The sequence below is a fragment of the Scyliorhinus torazame genome, chromosome 14, assembly GCF_047496885.1.
Source record: "Scyliorhinus torazame isolate Kashiwa2021f chromosome 14, sScyTor2.1, whole genome shotgun sequence".
Lineage (NCBI taxonomy): Eukaryota > Metazoa > Chordata > Chondrichthyes > Carcharhiniformes > Scyliorhinidae > Scyliorhinus > Scyliorhinus torazame.
Window position 1 is genome coordinate 219,758,047 of NC_092720.1, and position 14,296 is coordinate 219,772,342.

Below are 14,296 nucleotides of genomic sequence, written 5' to 3' on the forward strand. Positions count from 1 at the left end.
TCCCCAGTGAGTCTCTCCCCGATCCACTGTGAGTCTCTCCCCCGATCCCCAGTGAGTCTCCCCCCCCGTTCCCCAGTGAGTCGCACCCCCTGATCCCCAGTGAGTCTCCCCCGAACCCCAGTGAGTCTCTCCCCCGATCCCCAGTGAGTCTCTCCCCGATCCCCAGTGAGTCTCTCCCCTGATCCGCAGTGAGTCTCTCTCCCCGATCCCCAGTGAGTCTCCCCCCGATCCCCAGTGAGTCTCCCCCCGATCCCCAGTGAGTCTCTCCCCGATCCCCAGTGAGTCTCTCCCCCGATCCCCAGAGAGTCTCAGCCCCGATCCCCAGTGAGTCTCTCCCCCGATCCCCAGTGAGTCTCTCCCCCGATCCCCAGTGCGTCTCTCCCCGATCCCCAGTGAGTCTCCTCCCCGATCCCCAGTGAATCTCTCCCCGATACCCAGTGAGTCTCTCCCCCGATCCCCAGTGAGTCTCCCCCCGATCGCCAGTGAGTCTCCCCCCGATCCCCAGTGAGTCTCCTCCCCAATCCCCAGTGATTCTCCCCCCCGATCCCCAGTGAGTCTCTCCCCGATCCCCAGTGAGTATCTCCCCGATCCCCAGTGAGTCTCTCCCCCGAACCCCAGTGAGTCTCTCCCCCGATCCCCAGTGAGTCTCTCCCCCGATCGCCAGTGAGTCTCTCCCCCGATCCCCAGTGCGTCTCTCCCCGATCCCCAGTGAGTCTCCTCCCCGATCCCCAGTGACTCTCTCGTCCGATCCCCAGTGAGGCCCTCCCCCGATCCCCAGTGAGTCGCTCCTCCAGTCCCCAGTGAGTCACTCCCCGAACCCCAGTGAGACCTCCACCGGTCCCCAGTGAGTCTCCCCCCGATCCCCAGTGAGTCTCCCCCCGGTCCCCAGTGAGTCTCCTCCCCGGTCCCCAGTGAGTCTCCCCCCGATCCCCAGTGAGTCTCCCCCGATCCCCAGTGAGTCTCTCCCCTGATCCCCAGTGAGTGTCCACCCCCGATCCCCAGTGAGTATCTCCCCGATCCCCAGTGAGTCTCCCTCGATGCCCAGTGAGTCCCTCCCCGATCCCAAGTGATTCTCTCCCCCGATCCCCAGTGAGTCTACCCCGATGCCCAGTGAGTCTCTCCCCCGATCCCCAGTGAGTCTCTCCCCCCGATGCCCAGTGAGTCTCTCCCCATTCCCCAGTGAGTCTCTCCCCGATCCCCAGTGAGTCTCTCCCCCGATCCCCAGTGAGTCTCCCCCCCCGATCCCCAGTGAGTCGCACCACCTGATCCCCAGTGAGTCTCCCCCGAACTCCAGTGAGTCTCTCTCCCGATCCCCAGTGAGTCTCTCCCCTGATCCGCAGTGAGTCTCTCTCCCCGATCCCCAGTGCGTCTCCCCCCGATCCCCAGTGAGTCTCCTCCCCGATCCCCAGTGACTCTCTCGTCCGATCCCCAGTGACTCTCTCGTCCGATCCCCAGTGAGTCACTCCCCCGATCCCCAGTGAGTCTCTCCTCCGATCCCCAGTGAGATCCCCACCGGTCCCCAGTGAGTCTCCCCCCGATCCCCAGTGAGTCTCCCCCCGGTCCCCAGTGAGTCTCCCCCCGGTCCCCAGTGAGTCCCCTCCCTGATCCCCAGTGAGTCTCCCCCCGATCCCCAGTGAGTCTCCCCCGATGCCCAGTGAGTGTCCACCCACGATCCCCAGTTAGTCTCTCCCCGATCCCCAGTGAGTCTCCCTCGATGCCCAGTGAGTCCCTCCCCGATCCCCAGTGATTCTCTCCCCCGATCCCCAGTGAGTCTACCCCGATGCCCAGTGAGTCTCTCCCCCGATCCCCAGTGAGTCTCTCCCCCCGATGCCCAGTGAGTCTCTCCCCATTCCCTAGTGAGTCTCTCCCCGATCCCCAGTGAGTCTCTCCCCCGATCCCCAGTGAGTCTCCCCCCCCGATCCCCAGTGAGTCTCCCCCCGATCCCCAGTGAGTCTCCCCCCGATCCCCAGTGAGTCTCCCCCGATCTCCAATGAGTCTCCCCCCCGATCCCCAGTGAGTCTCCCCCGATCCCCAGTGAGACTCACCCCCCGACCCCCAGTGAGTCTCCCCAGATCCCCAGTGAGTCTCTCCCCCGATCCCCAGTGAGTCTCTCCCCGATCCCCAGTGAGTCTCTCCCCCCGATGCCCAGTGAGTCTCTCCCCCGATCCCCAATGAGTCTCTCCCCCCGATCCCCAGTGAGTCTCTCCCCCGAGCCCCAGTGAGTCCCCCCACCGATCCCCAGTGAGTCTCACCCCCTGATCCCCAGTGAGTCTCCCCCGAACCCCAGTGAGTCTCTCACCCGATCCCCAGTGAGTCTCTCCCCGATCACCAGTGAGTCTCTCGCCCGACCCCCAGTGAGTCTCTCTCCCTGATCCCCAGTGAGTCTCCCCCCGAACCCCAGTGAGTCTCCCCCGATCCCCAGTGAGTTTCTCCCCCCGAACCCCAGTGAGTCTCTCCCCCGACCCCCAGTGAGTCTCCTCCGATCCCCAGTGAGTCTCTCCCCCCGATCCCCAGTGAGTCTCCCCCGATCCCCAGTGAGTCTCTCCCCCATCCCGTGAGTCTCTCCCCCCGATCCCCAGTGAGTCTCTCCCCCGATCCCCAGTGAGTCTCTCCCCCCGATACCCAGTGAGTCTCTCCCCGATCCCCAGTGAGTCTCTCCCCCTATCCCCAGTGAGTCTCTCCCCCCGATCCCCAGTGAGTCTCTCCCCCGATCCCCAGTGAGTCTCTCCCCCCCGATCCACAGTGAGTCTCTCCCCGATCCCCAGTGAGTCTCTCCCCGATCCCCAGTGAGTCTCTCCCCGATCCCCAGTGAGTCTCCCCCTGATCCCCAGTGCGTCTCTCCCCGATCCCCAGTGAGTCTCGCCCTGATCCCCAGTGAGTCTCTCCTCCGATCCCCAGTGAGATCCCCACCGGTCCCCAGTGAGTCTCCCCCCGATCCCCAGTGAGTCTCCCCCCGGTCCCCAGTGAGTCTCCCCCCGGTCCCCAGTGAGTCTCCTCCCTGATCCCCAGCGAGTCTCCCCCCGATCCCCAGTGAGTCTCCCCCGATGCCCAGTGAGTGTCCACCCACGATCCCCAGTTAGTCTCTCCCCGATCCCCAGTGAGTCTCCCTCGATGCCCAGTGAGTCCCTCCCCGATCCCAAGTGATTCTCTCCCCCGATCCCCAGTGAGTCTACCCCGATGCCCAGTGAGTCTCTCCCCCGTCCCCAGTGAGTCTCTCCCCCCGATGCCCAGTGAGTCTCTCCCCATTCCCCAGTGAGTCTCTCCCCGATCCCCAGTGAGTCTCTCCCCCGATCCCCAGTGAGTCTCCCCCCCCGATCCCCAGTGAGTCTCCCCCGAACCCCAGTGAGTCTCTCCCCCGATCCCCAGTGAGTCTCTCCCCGATCCCCAGTGAGTCTCTCCCCTGATCCGCAGTGAGTCTCTCTCCCCGATCCCCAGTGAGTCTCCCCCCGATCCCCAGTGAGTCTCTCCCCGATCCCCAGTGACTCTCTCCCCCGATCCCCAGTGAGTCTCTCCCCCGATCCCCAGTGAGTCTCTCCCCCGATCCCCAGTGCGTCTCTCCCCGATCCCGAGTGAGTCTCCTCCCCGATCCCCAGTGACTCTCTCGTCCGATCCCCAGTGACTCTCTCGTCCGATCCCCAGTGAGTCCCTCCCACGATCCCCAGTGAGTCTCTGCCGATCCCCAGTGAGACCCCCAGCGGTCCCCAGTGAGTCTCCCCCCGATCCCCAGTGAGTCTTCCCCCGGTCCCCAGTAAGTCTCCTCCCCGGTCCCCAGAGAGTCTCCCCCGATCCCCAGTGAGTCTCCCCCGATGCCCAGTGAGTGTCCACCCCCGATCCCCAGTGAGTCTACCCCGATGCCCAGTGAGTCTCTCCCCCGATCCCCAGTGAGTCTCTCCCCCCGATGCCCAGTGAGTCTCTCCCCATTACCCAGTGAGTCTCTCCCCGATCCCCAGTGAGTCTCTTCCCCGATCCCCAGTGAGTCTCCCCCCCCGATCCCCAGCGAGCCGCACCCCCTGATCCCCAGTGAGTCTCCCCCGAACTCCAGTGAGTCTCTCCCCCGATCCCCAGTGAGTCGCTCCCCGATCCCCGGTGAGTCTATCCCCTGATCCGCAGTGAGTCTCTCTCCCCGATCCCCAGTGAGTCTCCCCCCGATCCCCAGTGAGTCTCCCCGATCCCCAGTGAGTCCCCCCCCCCGATCCCCAGTGAATCTCCCCCGATCCCCTGTGAGACTCACCCCCCGACCCCCAGTGAGTCTCTCCCCCGATCCCCAGTGCGTCTCTCCCCGATCCCCAGTGAGTCTCCCTCGATGCCCAGTGAGTCCCTCCCCGATCCCCAGTGATTCTCTCCCCCGATCCCCAGTGAGTCTACCCCGATGCCCAGTGAGTCTCTCCCCCCGATGCCCAGTGAGTCTCTCCCCAATCCCCAGTGAGTCTCTCCCCGATCCACTGTGAGTCTCTCCCCCGATCCCCAGTGAGTCTCCCCCCCCGTTCCCCAGTGAGTCGCACCCCCTGATCCCCAGTGAGTCTCCCCCGAACCCCAGTGAGTCTCTCCCCCGATCCCCAGTGAGTCTCTCCCCGATCCCCAGTGAGTCTCTCCCCTGATCCGCAGTGAGTCTCTCTCCCCGATCCCCAGTGAGTCTCCCCCCGATCCCCAGTGAGTCTCCCCCCGATCCCAAGTGAGTCTCTCCCCGATCCCCAGTGAGTCTCTCCCCCGATCCCCAGAGAGTCTCAGCCCCGATCCCCAGTGAGTCTCTCCCCCGATCCCCAGTGCGTCTCTCCCCGATCCCCAGTGAGTCTCCTCCCCGATCCCCAGTGAATCTCTCCCCGATACCCAGTGAGTCTCTCCCCCGATCCCCAGTGAGTCTCCCCCCGATCGCCAGTGAGTCTCCCCCCGATCCCCAGTGAGTCTCCTCCCCAATCCCCAGTGATTCTCCCCCCCGATCCCCAGTGAGTCTCTCCCCGATCCCCAGTGAGTATCTCCCCGATCCCCAGTGAGTCTCTCCCCCGAACCCCAGTGAGTCTCTCCCCCGATCCCCAGTGAGTCTCTCCCCCGATCGCCAGTGAGTCTCTCCCCCGATCCCCAGTGCGTCTCTCCCCGATCCCCAGTGAGTCTCCTCCCCGATCCCCAGTGACTCTCTCGTCCGATCCCCAGTGAGGCCCTCCCCCGATCCCCAGTGAGTCGCTCCTCCAGTCCCCAGTGAGTCACTCCCCGAACCCCAGTGAGACCTCCACCGGTCCCCAGTGAGTCTCCCCCCGATCCCCAGTGAGTCTCCCCCCGGTCCCCAGTGAGTCTCCTCCCCGGTCCACAGTGAGTCTCCCCCCGATCCCCAGTGAGTCTCCCCCGATGCCCAGTGAGTCTCTCCCCTGATCCCCAGTGAGTGTCCACCCCCGATCCCCAGTGAGTATCTCCCCGATCCCCAGTGAGTCTCCCTCGATGCCCAGTGAGTCCCTCCCCGATCCCAAGTGATTCTCTCCCCCGATCCCCAGTGAGTCTACCCCGATGCCCAGTGAGTCTCTCCCCCGATCCCCAGTGAGTCTCTCCCCCCGATGCCCAGTGAGTCTCTCCCCATTCCCCAGTGAGTCTCTCCCCGATCCCCAGTGAGTCTCTCCCCCGATCCCCAGTGAGTCTCCCCCCCCGATCCCCAGTGAGTCGCACCACCTGATCCCCAGTGAGTCTCCCCCGAACTCCAGTGAGTCTCTCCCCTGATCCGCAGTGAGTCTCTCTCCCCGATCCCCAGTGCGTCTCCCCCCGATCCCCAGTGAGTCTCCTCCCCGATCCCCAGTGACTCTCTCGTCCGATCCCCAGTGACTCTCTCGTCCGATCCCCAGTGAGTCCCTCCCCCGATCCCCAGTGAGTCTCTCCTCCGATCCCCAGTGAGATCCCCACCGGTCCCCAGTGAGTCTCCCCCCGATCCCCAGTGAGTCTCCCCCCGGTCCCCAGTGAGTCTCCCCCCGGTCCCCAGTGAGTCTCCTCCCTGATCCCCAGTGAGTCTCCCCCCGATCCCCAGTGAGTCTCCCCCGATGCCCAGTGAGTGTCCACCCACGATCCCCAGTTAGTCTCTCCCCGATCCCCAGTGAGTCTCCCTCGATGCCCAGTGAGTCCCTCCCCGATCCCCAGTGATTCTCTCCCCCGATCCCCAGTGAGTCTACCCCGATGCCCAGTGAGTCTCTCCCCCGATCCCCAGTGAGTCTCTCCCCCCGATGCCCAGTGAGTCTCTCCCCATTCCCTAGTGAGTCTCTCCCCGATCCCCAGTGAGTCTCTCCCCCGATCCCCAGTGAGTCTCCCCCCCCGATCCCCAGTGAGTCTCCCCCCGATCCCCAGTGAGTCTCCCCCCGATCCCCAGTGAGTCTCCCCCGATCTCCAGTGAGTCTCCCCCCCGATCCCCAGTGAGTCTCCCCCGATCCCCAGTGAGACTCACCCCCCGACCCCCAGTGAGTCTCCCCAGATCCCCAGTGAGTCTCTCCCCCGATCCCCAGTGAGTCTCTCCCCGATCCCCAGTGAGTCTCTCCCCCCGATGCCCAGTGAGTCTCTCCCCCGATCCCCAATGAGTCTCTCCCCCCGATCCCCAGTGAGTCTCTCCCCCGAGCCCCAGTGAGTCCCCCCACCGATCCCCAGTGAGCCTCACCCCCTGATCCCCAGTGAGTCTCCCCCGAACCCCAGTGAGTCTCTCACCCGATCCCCAGTGAGTCTCTCCCCGATCCCCAGTGAGTCTCTCCCCCGACCCCCAGTGAGTCTCTCTCCCTGATCCCCAGTGAGTCTCCCCCCGATCCCCAGTGAGTCTCCCCCGATCCCCAGTGAGTTTCTCCCCCGAACCCCAGTGAGTCTCTCCCCCGACCCCCAGTGAGTCTCCTCCGATCCCCAGTGAGTCTCTCCCCCCGATCCCCAGTGAGTCTCCCCCGATCCCCAGTGAGTCTCTCCCCCATCCCGTGAGTCTCTCCCCCCGAACCCCAGTGAGTCTCTCCCCCGATCCCCAGTGAGTCTCTCCCCCCGATACCCAGTGAGTCTCTCCCCGATCCCCAGTGAGTCTCTCCCCCTATCCCCAGTGAGTCTCTCCCCCCGATCCCCAGTGAGTCTCTCCCCCGATCCCCAGTGAGTCTCTCCCCCCCGATCCACAGTGAGTCTCTCCCCGATCCCCAGTGAGTCTCTCCCCGATCCCCAGTGAGTCTCCCCCCGATCCCCAGTGAGTCTCCCCCTGATCCCCAGTGAGTCTCTCCCCGATCCCCAGTGAGTCTCGCCCTGATCCCCAGTGAGTCTCTCCTCCGATCCCCAGTGAGATCCCCACCGGTCCCCAGTGAGTCTCCCCCCGATCCCCAGTGAGTCTCCCCCCGGTCCCCAGTGAGTCTCCCCCCGGTCCCCAGTGAGTCTCCTCCCTGATCCCCAGTGAGTCTCCCCCCGATCCCCAGTGAGTCTCCCCCGATGCCCAGTGAGTGTCCACCCACGATCCCCAGTTAGTCTCTCCCCGATCCCCAGTGAGTCTCCCTCGATGCCCAGTGAGTCCCTCCCCGATCCCCAGTGATTCTCTCCCCCGATCCCCAGTGAGTCTACCCCGATGCCCAGTGAGTCTCTCCCCCGATCCCCAGTGAGTCTCTCCCCCCGATGCCCAGTGAGTCTCTCCCCATTCCCTAGTGAGTCTCTCCCCGATCCCCAGTGAGTCTCTCCCCCGATCCCCAGTGAGTCTCCCCCCCCCGATCCCCAGTGAGTCTCCCCCCGATCCCCAGTGAGTCTCCCCCGATCTCCAGTGAGTCTCCCCCCCGATCCCCAGTGAGTCTCCCCCGATCCCCAGTGAGACTCACCCCCCGACCCCCAGTGAGTCTCCCCAGATCCCCAGTGAGTCTCTCCCCCGATCCCCAGTGAGTCTCTCCCCGATCCCCAGTGAGTCTCTCCCCCCGATGCCCAGTGAGTCTCTCCCCCGATCCCCAATGAGTCTCTCCCCCCGATCCCCAGTGAGTCTCTCCCCCGAGCCCCAGTGAGTCCCCCCACCGATCCCCAGTGAGTCTCACCCCCTGATCCCCAGTGAGTCTCCCCCGAACCCCAGTGAATCTCTCCCCCGATCCCCAGTGAGTCTCTCCCCGATCCCCAGTGAGTCTCTCCCCCGATCCCCAGTGAGTCTCTCTCCCTGATCCCCAGTGAGTCTCCCCCCGATCCCCAGTGAGTCTCCCCCGATCCCCAGTGAGTTTCTCCCCCCGAACCCCAGTGAGTCTCTCCCCCGACCCCCAGTGAGTCTCCTCCGATCCCCAGTGAGTCTCTCCCCGATCCCCAGTGAGTCTCGCCCTGATCCCCAGTGAGTCTCTCCTCCGATCCCCAGTGAGATCCCCACCGGTCCCCAGTGAGTCTCCCCCCGATCCCCAGTGAGTCTCCCCCCGGTCCCCAGTGAGTCTCCCCCCGATCCCCAGTGAGTCTCTCCCCGATCCCCAGTGAGTCTCTCCCCCGATCCCCAGTGAGTCTCCCCCGATCCCCAGTGAGTCTCCCCCTGATCCCCAGTGAGTCTCTCCCCGATCCCCAGTGAGTCTCGCCCTGATCCCCAGTGAGTCTCTCCCCGATCCCCAGTGAGTCTCCCCCCCGATCCCCAGTGAGTCTCTCCCCGATCCCCAGTGAGTCTCCCCCCCGGTCCCCAGTGAGTCTCTCCCCGATCCCCAGTGAGTCTCTCCCCCCCGATCCACAGTGAGTCTCTCCCCGATCCCCAGTGAGTCTCTCCCCGATCCCCAGTGAGTCTCTCCCCCGATCCCCAGTGAGTCTCCCCCGATCCCCAGTGAGTCTCCCCCTGATCCCCAGTGAGTCTCTCCCCGATCCCCAGTGAGTCTCGCCCTGATCCCCAGTGAGTCTCTCCCCGATCCCCAGTGAGTCTCCCCCCCGATCCCCAGTGAGTCTCTCCCAGATCCCCAGTGAGTCGCTCCCCGATCCCCAGTGAGTCTCCCCCCGATCCCCAGTGAGTCTCCCCCGATCTCCAGTGAGTCTCCCCCCCGATCCCCAGTGAGTCTCCCCCGATCCCCAGTGAGACTCACCCCCCGACCCCCAGTGAGTCTCCCCAGATCCCCAGTGAGTCTCTCCCCCGATCCCCAGTGAGTCTCTCCCCGATCCCCAGTGAGTCTCTCCCCCCGATGCCCAGTGAGTCTCTCCCCCGATCCCCAATGAGTCTCTCCCCCCGATCCCCAGTGAGTCTCTCCCCATTCCCCAGTGAGTCTCTCCCCGATCCCCAGTGAGTCTCTCCCCCGAGCCCCAGTGAGTCCCCCCCCCGATCCCCAGTGAGTCTCTCCCCCCGATCCCCAGTGAGTCTCCCCCGATCCCCAGTGAGTCTCTCCCCCATCCCGTGAGTCTCTCCCCCCGATCCCCAGTGAGTCTCTCCCCCGATCCCCAGTGAGTCTCACCCCCCGATCCCCAGTGAGTCTCTCCCCGATCCCCAGGGAGTCTCTCCCCCCGATCCCCAGTGAGTCTCCCCCGATCCCCAGTGAGTCTCTCCCCCATCCCGTGAGTCTCTCCCCCCGATCCCCAATGAGTCTCTCCCCCGATCCCCAGTGAGTCTCACCCCCCGATCCCCAGTGAGTCTCTCCCCGATCCCCAGTGAGTCTCTCCTCCTATCCCCAGTGAGTCTCTCCCCCCGAACCCCAGTGAGTCTCTCCCCCGATCCCCAGTGAGTCTCCTCCGATCCCCAGTGAGTCTCTCCCCCCGATCCCCAGTGAGTCTCCCCCGATCCCCAGTGAGTCTCTCCCCCCGATCCCCAGTGAGTCTCCCCCGATCCCCAGTGAGTCTCTCCCCCATCCCGTGAGTCTCTCCCCCCGATCCCCAGTGAGTCTCTCCCCCGATCCCCAGTGAGTCTCTCCCCCTGATCCCCAGTGAGTCTCTCCCCGATCCCCAGTGAGTCTCGCCCTGATCCCCAGTGAGTCTCTCCTCCGATCCCCAGTGAGATCCCCACCGGTCCCCAGTGAGTCTCCCCAGATCCCCAGTGAGTCTCTCCCCCGATCCCCAGTGAGTCTCTCCCCGATCCCCAGTGAGTCTCTCCCCCCGATGCCCAGTGAGTCTCTCCCCCGATCCCCAATGAGTCTCTCCCCCCGATCCCCAGTGAGTCTCTCCCCCGAGCCCCAGTGAGTCCCCCCACCGATCCCCAGTGAGTCTCACCCCCTGATCCCCAGTGAGTCTCCCCCGAACCCCAGTGAGTCTCTCCCCCGATCCCCAGTGAGTCTCTCCCCGATCCCCAGTGAGTCTCTCCCCCGACCCCCAGTGAGTCTCTCTCCCTGATCCCCAGTGAGTCTCCCCCCGATCCCCAGTGAGTCTCCCCCGATCCCCAGTGAGTTTCTCCCCCCGAACCCCAGTGAGTCTCTCCCCCGACCCCCAGTGAGTCTCCTCCGATCCCCAGTGAGTCTCTCCCCCCGATCCCCAGTGAGTCTCCCCCGATCCCCAGTGAGTCTCTCCCCCATCCCGTGAGTCTCTCCCCCCGATCCCCAGTGAGTCTCTCCCCCGATCCCCAGTGAGTCTCTCCCCCCGATACCCAGTGAGTCTCTCCCCGATCCCCAGTGAGTCTCTCCCCCTATCCCCAGTGAGTCTCTCCCCCCGATCCCCAGTGAGTCTCTCCCCCGATCCCCAGTGAGTCTCTCCCCCCCGATCCACAGTGAGTCTCTCCCCGATCCCCAGTGAGTCTCTCCCCGATCCCCAGTGAGTCTCTCCCCCGATCCCCAGTGAGTCTCCCCCCGATCCCCAGTGAGTCTCCCCCTGATCCCCAGTGAGTCTCTCCCCGATCCCCAGTGAGTCTCGCCCTGATCCCCAGTGAGTCTCTCCCCGATCCCCAGTGAGTCTCCCCCCCGATCCCCAGTGAGTCTCTCCCAGATCCCCAGTGAGTCGCTCCCCGATCCCCAGTGAGTCTCCCCCCGATCCCCAGTGAGTCTCCCCCGATCTCCAGTGAGTCTCCTCCCCGATCCCCAGTGAGTCTCCCCCGATCCCCAGTGAGACTCACCCCCCGACCCCCAGTGAGTCTCCCCAGATCCCCAGTGAGTCTCTCCCCCGATCCCCAGTGAGTCTCTCACCGATCCCCAGTGAGTCTCTCCCCCCGATGCCCAGTGAGTCTCTCCCCCGATCCCCAATGAGTCTCTCCCCCCGATCCCCAGTGAGTCTCTCCCCATTCCCCAGTGAATCTCTCCCCGATCCCCAGTGAGTCTCTCCCCCGAGCCCCAGTGAGTCCCCCCCCGATCCCCAGTGAGTCTCTCCCCCTGATCCCCAGTGAGTCTCCCCCGATCCCCAGTGAGTCTCTCCCCCATCCCGTGAGTCTCTCCCCCCGATCCCCAGTGAGTCTCTCCCCCGATCCCCAGTGAGTCTCACCCCCCGATCCCCAGTGAGTCTCTCCCCGATCCCCAGTGAGTCTCTCCTCCTATCCCCAGTGAGTCTCTCCCCCCGAACCCCAGTGAGTCTCTCCCCCGATCCCCAGTGAGTCTCCTCCGATCCCCAGTGAGTCTCTCCCCCCGATCCCCAGTGAGTCTCCCCCGATCCCCAGTGAGTCTCTCCCCCATCCCGTGAGTCTCTCCCCCCGATCCCCAGTGAGTCTCTCCCCCGATCCCCAGTGAGTCTCTCCCCCCGATCCCCAGTGAGTCTCTCCCCGATCCCCAGTGAGTCTCTCCCCCTATCCCCAGTGAGTCTCTCCCCCCGATCCCCAGTGAGTCTCTCCCTCGATCCCCAGTGAGTCTCTCCCCCCCGATCCCCAGTGAGTCTCTCCCCTATCCCCAGTGAGTCTCTCCCCGATCCCCAGTGAGTCTCTCCCCCGATCCCCAGTGAGTCTCCCCCCCGATCCCCAGTGAGTCTCCCCCTGATCCCCAGTGAGTCTCTCCCCGATCCCCAGTGAGTCTCTCCCCCGATCCCCAGTGAGTCTCTCCCCCCGATACCCAGTGAGTCTCTCCCCGATCCCCAGTGAGTCTCTCCCCCTATCCCCAGTGAGTCTCTCCCCCCGATCCCCAGTGAGTCTCTCCCCCGATCCCCAGTGAGTCTCTCCCCCCTGATCCCCAGTGAGTCTCTCCCCGATCCCCAGTGAGTCTCTCCCCGATCCCCAGTGAGTCTCTCCCCCGATCCCCAGTGAGTCTCCCCCCGATCCCCAGTGAGTCTCCCCCTGATCCCCAGTGAGTCTCTCCCCGATCCCCAGTGAGTCTCGCCCTGATCCCCAGTGAGTCTCTCCCCGATCCCCAGTGAGTCTCCCCCCCGATCCCCAGTGAGTCTCTCCCAGATCCCCAGTGAGTCGCTCCCCGATCCCCAGTGAGTCTCCCCCCGATCCCCAGTGAGTCTCCCCCGATCTCCAGTGAGTCTCCCCCCCGATCCCCAGTGAGTCTCCCCCGATCCCCAGTGAGACTCACCCCCCGACCCCCAGTGAGTCTCCCCAGATCCCCAGTGAGTCTCTCCCCCGATCCCCAGTGAGTCTCTCCCCGATCCCCAGTGAGTCTCTCCCCCCGATGCCCAGTGAGTCTCTCCCCCGATCCCCAATGAGTCTCTCCCCCCGATCCCCAGTGAGTCTCTCCCCATTCCCCAGTGAGTCTCTCCCCGATCCCCAGTGAGTCTCTCCCCCGAGCCCCAGTGAGTCCCCCCCGATCCCCAGTGAGTCTCTCCCCCGATCCCCAGTGAGTCTCCCCCGATCCCCAGTGAGTCTCTCCCCCATCCCGTGAGTCTCTCCCCCCGATCCCCAGTGAGTCTCTCCCCCGATCCCCAGTGAGTCTCACCCCCCGATCCCCAGTGAGTCTCTCCCCGATCCCCAGTGAGTCTCTCCCCCTATCCCCAGTGAGTCTCTCCCCCCGAACCCCAGTGAGTCTCTCCCCCGATCCCCAGTGAGTCTGCTCCGATCCCCAGTGAGTCTCTCCCCCCGATCCCCAGTGAGTCTCCCCCGATCCCCAGTGAGTCTCTCCCCCATCCCGTGAGTCTCTCCCCCCGATCCCCAGTGAGTCTCTCCCCCGATCCCCAGTGAGTCTCTCCCCCCGATCCCCAGTGAGTCTCTCCCCGATCCCCAGTGAGTCTCTCCCCCTATCCCCAGTGAGTCTCTCCCCCCGATCCCCAGTGAGTCTCTCCCTCGATCCCCAGTGAGTCTCTCGCCCCCGATCCCCAGTGAGTCACTCCCCGATCCCCAGTGAGTCTCTCCCCGATCCCCAGTGAGTCTCTCCCCCGATCCCCAGTGAGTCTCCCCCCCGATCCCTAGTGAGTCTCCCCCTGATCCCCAGTGAGTCTCTCCCCGATCCCCAGTGAGTCTCTCCCCGATCCCCAGTGAGTCTCGCCCTGATCCCCAGTGAGTCTCTCCCCGATCCCCAGTGAGTCTCTCCCCGATCCCCAGTGAGTCTCTCCCCGATCCCCAGTGAGTTTCTCCCTCGATCCTCAGTGAGTCTCTCCCCGATCCCCAGTGAGTCTCTAATTTTCTGTTTTTTCTCCCAGTCTCTGTGACCCTGGATGTGGAAACAGCGAATCCCCAGCTCGAGGTGTCTGAGGATCTGAAGAGTTTGAGACGGACCCGGACCCAGAGGAGTCTCCCTGACACCAGGAAGAGGTTTACACACTGGCTCTGTGTGCTGGGATCAGAGGGATTCACATTGGGGAGACATTACTGGGAGGTGGAGGTGACGGGGAATCGGGACTGGAGTCTGGGAGTAGCCGCAGAATCTGTGGAGATGAAGGACTGGGTCAGTTTGATCCCAGAGACTGGATTCTGGACCATTGGGCGGGTTGATGATCAGTTTTATACAAATTCCTCTCCTCGATCCCGTCTCCGTGTCGGTCAGATCCCCGGGAAGGTGGGAGTTTATCTCAGTTATGAGTCTGGGACAGTTTCATTTTACAACGTGGACACCAAGTCCCATCTCCACACCTTCACTGGGAATAAATTCACTGAGAAACTTTATCCTTTCTTCTGGACTCGGGATGTTAACAAATGGCTGAGAATCTGCTCCGGTTCTGATCCGGATCTGGGAAAGGGGCGGGGCCTCGGGTAGTTATGTCATCCCTGATGTCACAGTGGCTTGACCCTGTGATTCGTGGCAGAGGTCAGAGGTCAGGAGTCAGAAACCACTATTTTTTTTTACACCCATCCGGGTAGCTGGGGGGCCTCAGTGGGGATTTCCCCGACGGTGCCGCACTCAGCCTCATTTTCTACACTGAGCAGCTCCGCTCGCTGGAACTCCTCATGGCGTCCCGATCACTCATGACCCCCCCCCGATGTGATCTCTGAACCCTCCGATGCCCCAACTCACTGTAAGGGGCCACTGCCCCCTCCCTCCTGTACAGGGCACCCCCCAGGCCCAATCACCACCATGTAAAAATGGCAACCAGCAGTGCCAGCCTGCAATGCCCC

General features: G+C 64.3%; 1 protein-coding gene across 1 annotated transcript in view; it reads left to right on the plus strand.

Annotated features, from left to right (window-relative positions):
• Positions 1–13,937, plus strand: part of LOC140389174 (uncharacterized) — a 169,390-nt gene extending 155,453 nt beyond the window's left edge. Inside the window, exon 16 of the mRNA XM_072473335.1 lies at positions 13,357–13,937. Within this exon, the coding sequence (XP_072329436.1) occupies positions 13,357–13,937 (581 nt within the window). The remainder of the gene's footprint in view (positions 1–13,356) is intronic.
• The last annotated feature ends 359 nt before the right edge of the window (positions 13,938–14,296 follow it).